This window comes from Tamandua tetradactyla, chromosome 3 (genome assembly GCF_023851605.1).
Source record: "Tamandua tetradactyla isolate mTamTet1 chromosome 3, mTamTet1.pri, whole genome shotgun sequence".
NCBI classification, from domain to species: Eukaryota; Metazoa; Chordata; class Mammalia; order Pilosa; family Myrmecophagidae; genus Tamandua; species Tamandua tetradactyla.
This window is the reverse complement of record NC_135329.1, coordinates 202,542,228-202,554,632: the sequence shown is the minus strand read 5'-3', so window position 1 is coordinate 202,554,632 and position 12,405 is coordinate 202,542,228. Positions and strand designations below refer to the sequence as shown.

General features: G+C 49.2%; 1 protein-coding gene across 4 annotated transcripts in view; it reads left to right on the top strand.

Annotated features, from left to right (window-relative positions):
• Positions 1–6,527: 6,527 nt before the first annotated feature.
• IRS1 (insulin receptor substrate 1) overlaps positions 6,528–12,405 on the top strand; it is a 57,584-nt gene continuing 51,706 nt past the window's right edge. For 2 of the 4 annotated variants that reach the window (XM_077155297.1, XM_077155299.1), the window contains exon 1: positions 6,528–10,262. In XM_077155297.1, coding sequence (XP_077011412.1) covers positions 6,528–10,241 — 3,714 coding nt within the window. In that variant the 3' untranslated portion in view covers positions 10,242–10,262. Of the gene's footprint in view, positions 10,275–12,405 lie in introns of all 4 variants that reach the window. The other 2 variants (XM_077155296.1, XM_077155298.1) reach the window with 1 other exon arrangement.

The following is a 12,405-nucleotide window of genomic DNA, read 5'->3' as shown; positions in this document are numbered from 1 at the left end:
AAACAACTGGAAGTTATTTTTTTTAGATTAAATGACCAAAAGTGTTAGTGGCATTATCTTAGATGACAGACAGAATGACAAATCCCTAATCATTATTGTTCTAGTTTGCTAGCTGCCAGAATGCAATATATCAAAAATGGAATGGCTTTTAAAAAGGGGAATTTAATAAGTTGCTAGTTTACAGTTCTAAGCCTGAGAAAATGTCCCAATTAAAACAAGTCTATAGAAATATCCAATCAAAGGCATCCAGGGAAAGATACCTTGGTTCAAGAAGGTGGATGAAGTTCACGGTTTCTCTTTCATCTGGAAGTGCACATAGTGAACACAGTCAGAATTTCTCTCTCATCTGGAAAGGCACATGGAGAACACAACATCATCTGCTAGCTTATTCTCCTGGCTTCCTGTTTCATGAAGCTCTCCAGGAGGCATTTTCCTTCATCATCTCCAAAGGTCCTGGCTGGTGGACTCTGCTTCTAGTGGCTATGTCATTCTGCTCTGCTCTCTCTGAATCTTTTATTCTCCAAAATGTTTCCACTTTTATAGGACTTCAGAAACTAATCAAGACCCACCCAAATGGGTGGAGACATGTCGTTACCTAATTCAGTTTAACAACCACTCTCAATTACATCACATCACCAGGGAGATGATCTGATTACAGTTTCAAACATACAATGTTGAATAGGAATTAGAAGAAACGGCTGCCTTTACAAAATGGGATTAGGATTAAAACATGGCTTTTCTAGGGGATATACATCCTTTCAAGCCAGCACAATTATCAAAGGACAATGTGAAAGAAAATGAAAGCATAATACTTCAGGGAATCAAGAAAATTGAAACAAAAAAGAAGCAACTCTTTTTTTTGACAAGTATCAGTTATTCTGGATTTAATCTAAAAAAATCCTAGAGTTTCTGAATGGAAAAAGCATGGCATGGAGTTTTCGACCTCCTCCCTTTCCCCCAGTTAATCCATCTGTTTATTTTATGCTTAATTTATACTAAACATAGAAAATATTTTGAAATTCTGTTGAAAGTATAGTTATTATCTTTCTGAAATCATATGTTAGTTCTAAGTGCCATTATTGTCCTTAAGTTTTCTGGGATAGGTGGGTTGAAATCAAAGGGCAGTGGATTTCCAACCATCACTGGTTGATTGCCAGTGATTAGTTTTTCTCAAGGGTCCCACAACCCACCCATGTCTGCTTCAGAGCCTGCTCCACCTAGCTGCTATAGTAAAGCGCCCAGGTAGAGACCCTAGTTTACTAGTTAAATCTTTGTATTTTCTCATTCCCTAGGTATCTAATGTTATTTTCTTCTTGCTTAAGCCAACCCAACCATTCTTAAATTTTAGTGTAAATAAGAATCGTTTAGAATCTGCTTAAAATGCAGATGCTGGGGGTCCATCTTTACTTAAGAGATTCTGATTTAGTAAGATATGGATAAGACCGGGATTCTTCATTTTTAATCGTACTTTGGAAGGCAATGACACAAACCTTCCTACTTTTCAGAAAGATTTGATCCTGTGATTGAAAATAGAGAAACCTCAAAGCAATAATGCCTCAACGAAGTGAAACTTCTCTTCCCATTGTTCTCTTTGTATGCATGCAATACTAAAAATGTAAGCGCTCTACTTGCATTTCACAGCACCATATCCTTGTGCCTTTTGATTAATCATCCATCATCTAGAACTGTGTTACTGAAGGGGTGGTGCCCACACAATCAGCATCACTTGGAACCTGTTAAAAATGCAGAACCTCAGTCTGCCCTAGACCATCTGAATTGGAATCTACACTTTAACAAGATCCCCAAGCTTGAGAAACACTGTTCTAGTAGATTCTCAGGCCAATTGTGACTTTCCAGTTGTTTTACATTTCTTTTAGTTGTTTTACATTTCTTAATCTGAGAAGATAAAACATTTTAATTATAAGAGAAAATAAGATATGATGATACTGTGAACCATTGATTGTATACTTTGGATGATTATATGGTATGTGAATATATCTCAATAAATTGCATTTAAAAAAAGAGAAAAGAAGGTTATTAAAGGTAGAGACACCTTCCAGACTCCCAAATTGCACTGTCTGTTACTGATGACTTTTAAGTTAGAAGGGTTGTTATGGTATTTCATTCACCCTGTACCTAATTTTTCACAGATCACAGTGTTCTGTAATTTTATTCACTTGTCTCCCTTTTCATTGTAAGTTTCCTGTGGGCAGGGATCATGATCCTTGATGAATAGTCTAATGTCTAGCACAGGTAGGTAATCCAAAAAACTCAAATGGGGAAAATCTCCCTATCACTTATCTGGGTTATAGTCATCCTTCAAGTTCAAGCTTATTAAGGCTCCTCTTTTCCTCCATAAAGATTTATTTAGTTATTTCATCTATCATTAGCTACACCTGCTTTTAGTAAACACAGCTTATTTTAAATTGAACACATACAACTTAAGTCAAGAATCAATTCTATTTGGTTTTGCTCACTGCCCTATCCAAACTGTAAGAAGGTATCTCTTTTTGTATATTCCATATGCCTTGCACAGTAGTTGTTCAAATATTTGTTACTATTTAGCTATCTTAAAATGAAATAGACATTAAAGCAAGAAAATCCACAATTTCCATTTTGCTTCAAACATCTTTCTAAATTGCCACAGTTAATTCTAGAGATGGCAATGTTTTGATGAAGCATTATTTCTGCTGTTTTAAAATGCACTTTATTGCACAAATTATCTACGACTGTCCTATAGATGGCAGCATTGAGCAATATATTTTGGCAAGAGACTGTTTTTCATCCCTGTGAATTTTCAGTTAGTGAATTTTTAATACAGTGTATTTCATTACAGTACACCACAAGGCTAATTTAGCATAAGGTGACAGGATAATACTTGTACCTGCTCAACAGTACTTCAGTTAGATTCCACAAAAGCATCTCTTTGTATTCTGTATTTTACATGAACCAAATGTGAATCTGCATTTCCAGAGTTATAGCAATCTATTAATAAAAACATGTAGAGAACAATTGAACTCACTAGAGTATAAAAAATATTAACCGCTTTTAACATTGATAGCAAAACATCGGTAAATAGGAAGTAACATCCTAGGATTAGCCATATCCTCCCGTAAAACACTGATTGATTAAACCAGGCATCACAGAATCTGACACGGCATTTTTAAAAAACTTTATAATAATTGAATTTATAAGATCAATATCCTAACCTTTCCGGGAAGGTTATTGTAAAATATTTGCAAATTAAATTGATCTTGCAGCCTTCTCCTCCTTCCAGGAAAGCATATTTTGTTTCCCAAAGAGGTATATTCTCTTAGTTTAGTTTTTCTTTTTTTGGTGGCGGGGGTGGGAGGTGGGGAGGGGAGAATTTATCTGAAAAGTGTAAATCCTTGGATTGGGATTGTTTTCCTACAGAATGTGAAATGCCCCCCCACTCCCATATTCGGAGCTAAATATCAAACCTGTAAAAAGTCACTTGGCCTCATCTAGATTGTTGCTAGTAAATAGCCTTTTTAAAAATTATATTCGTGTTTCTTGCCAAAGGTGAACCCCACACAGTTACACTTCCCTAACTTCAGGTTTCCCTGCTCCGCATCCCCCTCTCCTGTCTCCCATAAACACTCTAGACCCCTAGAACCTCAGTTGCTGTTATTGCCGCCTGGTTACCATTTCCAAATATCTGCTATTTATAGCCTTGCGGTAGTGGGCACGTGTGTCCACATCACCAAGCTGTCAGAGGAACAGAAGGGAGAGGTTTTAATTCAACAGCGTTCAAGCAAATTATAGATTAACCAGGTTTAGAAGAGGCTGCACGATGGCAAGGAACAGGAAGGTGAGTGGAGAAATGAGAGGTTCCCAGATTTAGGGTGCGGAGTAGCCCTTCTGCAGATGCCTAGTCCCCAGTTCACGTATGGCACGCCGCTGAACGGCGCCTAAGGTTCTTCTTCTGCTGCTGCTGCTTTTTTTAAAACTATGCTTTGCAACCTACCTTGGTACCCTCACCCTCCCTCCCCACCTCCCCTCTTCCCATACAAGATTTGAAAGACAAGCAGACGCACCAATCAGCAGATTCCCCCAAGAACACCCCCGCCCCTCCCGCGTTAGGCCCCGGCCCCCCACCCCCCACCCCAGCGTCTCTACAGCTGCGTTTCCCCGCCGAAGTCCCGCAAAACCCGAGAGCTGGAGGCAGAGGAGGGTCCCGGGTGTGGAGGGTGTGGAAACCCCAAACGGCTCTGCAGTGGTGTAGAAAAATAAGATAGCAGTAAATAGAATGACAACGTCATCTTTGTACTGTTCTTAACGCCAGCTGGGCAATAAGGAGACAAACTACTTGTTTATAGGTCAGTTAAAAAAAAATCTCAAAAACTTTGGGGTGCGTTTGCTTATGGTGAGACTGATATCAGGATCAAGGTGACCCGGGCTGTTGACCTGCTGTATTCATGAAGACCCATTTTCCTGTAGAGTTGATCTGGCACCATCCTTGTTTTCTCCCAATTATCCTTGTGGTCAAGGGTAAGATTTTATGGGGTGGTTCAGTGGGTGCGGAAGCTGTTTGTGTGAAACAAACATTTCAGCCAGTATTTACACAGTAGGGGTTTAGCCTTACGAAACCCCCACCCTCACCTTGTAGGTTCCTAACATCTTTTTAAAATCACAAATAGACTTCGGAATCTGAAAAAGGGCATCTCATTTTCTTCGGGTGTCCACCCGTAGGTGCGAATTTTCCTTTGCAAGGTTGGCGGGAGTGGGAGGAGCTGTAATATTAACATTTTCTCCCTCCTAGATCAGCAGCTAATCCCACAGCGTCAGGACGTGGGACACTTCTTGGGGATCCCTTGTATCATTCGGGAGTGACCCTAATTTCTTCATCACTGCCCTTGAGTGTCCCTCTGTTCCTTGGAGCTGCCTTACGGTAGCGTACTGGGGGATTCCAAGGTGGAAGGCCGGCCCAGAACTCCCTCAGAGAACCCTGCAAAAATGTAGATGCCCTTTACCATGGCTTCTTACGCTGAAACTGAAATCCAGCTGTTACATTTCCTGGGAGAAAAACCCTTGACTGGAAACCTCCCTACCCAGGGTCCGATCTTACCTGTTAGGTAAGACCCAAGCTAGCTCCGCGCCCCCTCCTCTCGGGCCCTCCCACTCGGGGCTCTGCAGCCGCAGTGTCCCCCCCACCCGCTGCCCCCCACCCTCACTCCTGCGTCTTCCCGAGCTAGCCCCCTCCCTCTGGTTTTCCCAGACTCCCCTAGTTCTTTCGGGTAGCCACCCAAACACCCCCTCCCGCGCCCGCGGCGGGGATTCCGGCGGGCCGGGGGCGCCCTGGGTGGCACTGTGCCGAGGCGGGCGACCGCGCAGGGGCGCTGCCCGAGCGCTGCGCCGAGGCCCTCGCGGGCGCCGCAGCAGCAGGGCCGGGGGGCGGAGAGGGGCGGGCGCAGGGCGGGCTCCGCAGCGAATGTAGAGACCCGGGCGGGAGCGGCCCAGCGGCGGCGGCGGCGGCCCGGCTGCCGAGAGCTGAGTCTCCGTCACGTGTTTTTCTCCTCGGAGTGAGACGGCGGCGCGGTCGGAGGGGGCCGGCGCGCAGAGCCAGACGCCGCCGCTTGTTTTGGTTGGGGCTCTCGGCAACTCTCCGAGGAGGAGGAGGAGGAGGAGGAGGAGGAGGAGGAGGGGAGAAGTGACTGCTGCCGCAGCGCCTCCCGGGGAAGAGGCGTCTTTCCCGACTCCTTTCCAGCCTCCCCACGTCGTCCCCCCTCCTCTGCCGACTGGAGCGAGGGGCAGGGATGAGCCTGTCCCTCCGGCCTGTCCCCGGCTACCCCGGCAGCCTGGTTGCGCTGCGCGTGGAAAAGCCACTTTTATCCGCCCGCCGAGATGGGCCCTAATGGGGGCTGCAGAGGACGCGTCTGCAGGAGGCGGCAGCAGCAACAGCCGCAGCGCCGCGGTCTCTGCGACTGAGCTGGTATTTGGGCGGCTGGTGGTGGCGGGGACGGTTGGGGGGTGGGAGGAGGCGGAGGAGGCGGTGAAGGAGGAGGAGGAGGGAGAACCCCGTGCAACGTTGGGACTTGGCAGCCCGCCTCCCCCTGCCCAAGGATATTTAATTTGCCTCGGGAATCGCTACTTCCAGAGGGGAACTCCAGAGGGAAGGCGTGCGCGCCTGGAGGGGCACCGCTAGGACCTCCGGACGGTGTCGCCACTGCCTCCTGGCGCAGGACTCCAGCCCCGGCGGAGAGAGATGCATCTTCGCTCCTTGCCGGCTGCGGCAACTCAGGGAGACTCAGCTCTCGGAGGATCCTGACTGCACTCGCCCAGTAGGCGCTGCCTTCCTCCCAGGGCATGAAACGCCCGTAAACTCCGGTCCGGGCTGTCTCCTTGGCGCAGCGGCTGCGCCCACCTTCTGCAGCCCCTCCCCGGCGCGGGGGGCGGCGTGGATTTCAGCCGGGTTTGCATGTGCGAGACCGCGGCGAGGAGCCTCCGCCCCCCACTAGGTTGTTTTTCGGTGCCTCGTTCTGCTCAGCGGCGGTGGCGGCGGCAGCATGGCGAGCCCTCCGGAGACCGATGGCTTCTCGGACGTGCGCAAGGTGGGCTATCTGCGCAAACCCAAGAGCATGCACAAGCGCTTCTTCGTGCTGCGGGCGGCCAGCGAGGCGGGGGGGCCAGCGCGCCTCGAGTACTACGAGAACGAGAAGAAGTGGCGGCACAAGTCGAGCGCCCCCAAACGCTCGATCCCTCTGGAGAGCTGCTTCAACATCAACAAGCGGGCGGACTCCAAGAACAAGCACCTGGTGGCCCTCTACACTCGGGACGAGCACTTTGCCATCGCGGCGGACAGCGAGGCGGAGCAGGACAGCTGGTACCAGGCCCTTCTGCAGCTGCACAACCGTGCCAAGGGGCACCACGACGGGGCCGCGGCTCCCGCGGCGGGCGGCTGCGGGGGCAGCTGTAGCGGCAGCTCCGGCCTTGGCGAGGCAGGGGAGGACTTGAGCTACGGAGACATGCCTCCTGGACCCGCATTCAAGGAGGTCTGGCAGGTGATCCTGAAACCCAAGGGCCTGGGTCAGACAAAGAATCTGATTGGCATCTACCGCCTCTGCCTGACCAGCAAGACCATCAGCTTCGTGAAGTTGAATTCTGAGGCGGCAGCCGTGGTGCTGCAGTTGATGAACATCCGGCGTTGTGGCCACTCAGAGAACTTCTTCTTCATCGAGGTGGGCCGCTCCGCTGTGACCGGGCCCGGGGAGTTCTGGATGCAGGTTGATGACTCAGTGGTGGCCCAGAACATGCACGAGACCATCCTGGAGGCCATGCGGGCCATGAGCGATGAGTTCCGCCCTCGCAGCAAGAGTCAGTCCTCCTCCAACTGCTCCAACCCCATCAGTGTCCCCCTGCGCAGGCACCACCTCAACAACCCCCCACCCAGCCAGGTGGGGCTGACCCGCCGCTCGCGCACCGAGAGCATCACCGCCACCTCCCCTGCCAGTATGGTGGGTGGAAAGCCAGGCTCTTTCCGCGTCCGCGCCTCCAGTGATGGTGAAGGCACCATGTCCCGCCCGGCCTCGGTGGACGGCAGCCCTGTGAGTCCAAGCACCAACAGGACCCATGCCCACCGGCATCGGGGCAGTTCGCGGCTGCACCCGCCTCTCAACCACAGTCGCTCCATCCCCATGCCATCTTCTCGTTGCTCGCCTTCGGCCACCAGCCCGGTCAGTCTCTCATCTAGCAGCACTAGTGGCCATGGCTCTACCTCGGACTGTCTGTTCCCACGGCGGTCCAGCGCCTCTGTGTCTGGCTCTCCCAGCGATGGCGGTTTCATCTCTTCTGATGAGTATGGCTCCAGTCCCTGTGATTTTCGGAGTTCCTTCCGCAGTGTCACCCCGGACTCCCTGGGTCACACCCCACCGGCCCGTGGAGAGGAGGAGTTGAGCAACTATATCTGCATGGGTAGCAAGGGGGCATCCACCCTGACTGCACCCAATGGTCACTACGTCTTGTCCCGGAGCGGCAATGGCCTTCGCTACACCCCAGGAGCTGGCTTAGGCACGAGCCCGGCCCTGGCTGGGGATGAAGCAGCTAGTGCTGCAGATCTGGATAATCGGTTGCGGAAGAGGACTCACTCAGCTGGCACATCCCCTACCATTTCCCACCAGAAGACCCCATCCCAGTCCTCAGTGACTTCCATTGAGGAGTACACAGAGATGATGCCTGCCTACCCACCAGGAGGTGGCAGTGGAGGCCGACTACCTGCTTATCGGCACTCCGCCTTCGTGCCCACCCACTCCTACCCCGAGGAGGGTCTGGAAATGCACCACTTGGAGCGGCGTGGGAGCCACCACCGCCCAGATGCCTCTACTCTTCACACTGATGATGGCTACATGCCCATGTCCCCAGGGGTGGCCCCAGTGCCCAGCAGCCGCAAGGGCAGTGGGGATTATATGCCCATGAGCCCCAAGAGCGTATCTGCCCCACAGCAGATCATTAACCCCATCAGACGCCATCCCCAGAGAATGGACCCCAATGGCTATATGATGATGTCCCCGAGCGGCAGCTGCTCTCCTGACATTGGAGGTGGCCCCAGCAGTGGCAGCAACACCGCTCCTTCTGGGAGCAGCTATGGGAAGCTATGGACAAATGGGGTAGGAGGCCACCACCCTCACCCCATGCCTCACCCCAAAGCACCCTTGGAGAGCTGTGGTGGCAAGCCCTTGCCTTGCACAGGTGACTACATGAATATGTCACCAGTGGGGGACTCTACAACCAGCAGCCCTTCCGATGGCTACTATGGCCCCGAGGACCCCCAGCACAGGCCAGTCCTCTCCTACTACTCATTGCCAAGGTCCTTTAAGCACAGCCAACGCCCAGGGGAGCCTGAAGAGAGTGCCCGGCATCAGCACCTCCGCCTTTCCACTAGCTCTGGTCGCCTTCTCTATGCTGCAACCGCAGAAGATTCTTCCTCCTCCACCAGCAGTGACAGCCTGGGAGGGGGATATTGTGGGGCGAGGCCGGAGCCTGGTCACCCGCATCTCCACCATCAGGTCCTGCAGCCCCATCTGCCTCGGAAGGTGGACACGGCTGCTCAGACCAACAGCCGCCTGGTCCGGCCCACAAGGCTATCCCTGGGGGATCCCAAGGCCAGCACCTTACCTCGGGCCCGAGAGCAGCAGCAGCAGCCCCTGCTGCATCCTCCAGAGCCCAAGAGCCCAGGGGAATATGTGAATATTGAATTTGGGTGTGATCAGCCTGGATACTTATCTGGCCCTGTGGCTTCTGTCAGGTGCCCATCCCAGCTCCAGCCAGCTCCCAGAGAGGAAGAGACTGGCACTGAAGAATATATGAACATGGATTTGGGGCCCGGCCGGAAGGCAAACTGGCAGGAGAGTACTGGGATCGAGATGGGCAGGGTGGGCCCGGCACCTCCCGGGGCTGCCAATGTGTGCAGGCCAACCCGAGCCGTGCCCAGCAGTCGGGGAGACTACATGGCCATGCAGATGGGGTGTCCCCGTCAGAGCTACGTGGATACCTCCCCAGTTGCCCCTGTCAGCTATGCGGACATGCGGACAGGCATTGCTGCAGAGGAGGTGAGCCTTCCTGGGGCCATGGCGGCTGCCCCCTCTTCCTCCACCTCCTCCTCAGCGACCGCTACTTCCCCCACTGGGCCTCAAGCAGCAGCTGAACTGGCTGCCCGCTCTTCTTTGCTGGGCGGCCCGCAGGGACCTGGGGACATTAGCGCCTTCACCAGGGTAAACCTCAGTCCCAATTGCAACCAGAGTGCCAAAGTTATCCGTGCGGACCCGCAAGGGTGCCGGAGGAGGCATAGCTCCGAGACCTTTTCCTCGACACCTAGTGCTACCCGGGCGGGCAACACGGTACCCTTTGGAGGGAGCGCTGCAGCAGGGGTGGGCAGTGGCAGTGGCAGCAGCAGCAACAGTGAGGATGTGAAACGCCACAGTTCTGCATCCTTTGAGAATGTGTGGCTGAGGCCTGGGGAACTTGGGGGTGCCCCCAAGGAGCCAGCCCAAGTGTATAGAGCTGCTGGGGGCTTGGAGAATGGTCTTAACTACATAGACCTGGATTTGGTTAAGGACTTTAAACAGTGCCCTCAAGAGTGCCCTCCTCAACCACAGCCACCTCCACCCTTGCCCCCACATCAGCCCCTTGGCAGCAGTGAGAGCAGCGTGGCCAGCCGCTCTAGCGAGGATTTAAGCACCTATGCCAGCATCAGTTTCCAGAAGCAGCCAGAGGACCTCCAGTAGCTCAACTGGACATCATAGCAGGTGCGTTTCATGGTAAGAAAGTCAGAAGACAAAACTGCTTTTAACCCTGTGCTCCAATCCTGTTTCTCCCCACCTCAACCTCTTTCTTTTCCTTCCCATTGCATCCTCAGGGAGTGTGGTAGAGCTGAGGCAGTGAGGTCAGGGCAGTCCTGGTGCTCATTGCACAATGACACCTGGCACACAGTCAGACATGTAGAAGAAGCCATAGGAAGGCTGTTTCAATGGAGAATTCCCAAGTGAAGTCCTTACTTTGTATTTTAAAAACATATTCCACAGGACCAGTACTGAAACTTCTGAAGTTCGTATATAAAAACCTTGACCTGTTTATTAAGGTCACTTCCTGGAAGGGACAGTCCTTCATTTACGATAGTTTCTCAGAGCTCTCAAGTTGAGGGTGATTTTACCAAGTTGCTCTCTGTACATTTGTTCTATAATTTCACCATACCAACGCAACAAAAACATCAGAAAGAAAAAGCATCAGCTTATAGTCACGCTGCCCCTAAAAAGATTCAGGAGTAAGAGCTTGTTTAGGCTTTATGCGTTTAAAGAGAAATATCTATCTGTCTATAATTCTCTCTAGAAAGTAATTATGGGTAACATTTTCTCTTTGTTCCTGATCCAACATTCGTAAAATATTATTCACACATGGACTGACCATCTCACAGACATGGTCGCTTTAACACAGGATATGCAGTAAACTCTGCATGTGTCTGGGACCCATTATTAGTTGAGAGTTATGGAAGTTGTCCCAGCCTGTCTGCTTTAAGTTGTCTGCTCTTGCAGAGACCTGCATTGAGACATTACACATACCATTTTTGGGGCTACTATACATCTTCTGTAAAATTACTTAACATTTTATGTTGAGAAGGATTATTAAGTCAAAAATGGAAGGTTCTGGGTTCTGTTTTGCATTAAATATGAGAGCTGAATACTAACTACTCTTCACTTTTGGGATATTGAGATATTGTTGTTTTAGGATATTTGCTGTTCAAGAGTAGATGGCTCACTAAATGTTAAAAGTTGGCTTTAGGTCTTTGGCTAAACTGTACTGAAAATGAAAAACATTTCTACTAGGAAATTAGCTTACCCTTCTTTCTGTTGAGCCTATTTTCTGGTGGTCAGACTTGTGGGTAGAAGAGAGGAGTGTAGTTTGCAAATAATATGATGAGTTGGCATTGCAGAAGTTTCTAGTATTTGGAAACACTTTATTCCAACAAACTGTTTATCTTGTGACAGTCTTTTTATATGTTTCACAGAATGAGCTTTATATAGCATTTATGCTTGATATGATTACAAGAAATTGATTTTTGCATTGGGTTCCCATTGATAGACATTTCTGTTTGTTTATTATGTGGTCACAGTCTCTTTGGCTTTTAACAATTTCCTGTATCATTCACTGTTTTGTAGAAAAAGATGTAGATACATGGACATTCAAAGCAAGATTTTAGGTGATACATTTTATAAAAAACAGACACTTGATCAGTGTTTATTTCAACATTTATTTTCATAATTTGCTGAAAGAGAAATTTAATGTCAACAGTAAAAATTTTGGTTATTTCAAATGTTGTTTCTGGGAGTGTGAATCCCTGTACACGTTAACCATTTGTATTGTAAAGTACCTCATTCATGAGGTAATGAGAATTTGAAGGAAAAAAGCAGAAGTAAAATTTTGGTTTTAAAGGAGATGGGAAAAGAGGCCAAGAAACAATAAGGTTTCTTCAACTGCTTTCTTCATTTGAACAGATTTCTTTTGATAAAGTACAATAAGTAATATTTGCTCTGAAGAAAACTGATTAAATAGAATTTTCATTTTTAAAAAGGGCTTTATAAATAAAATCCTGCTTATGTGGAAAATACTTTTAAAAAAACTAACCCCTTAGGAAAAATATAATGTACTGGAATAATCATTTAATCATATCTGTAACAATCTTGGAGTAGCAATAGACTATAATTGGACAGCACCATGCCAGAAAAATTCTACAAGATGTATTTGTAAAATGTAAATAAATGGAGAGGGTGTGTGTGTGTGTTTTAAGTGGGACACCAGTGTTAACCTGGCGCATTTACATTCTGAATTCTGTTTGCTTGCCTTTGCCCTGTTGAGTTTGAAGAGATTATTCTGATAGTCAATTATCATCTGAAA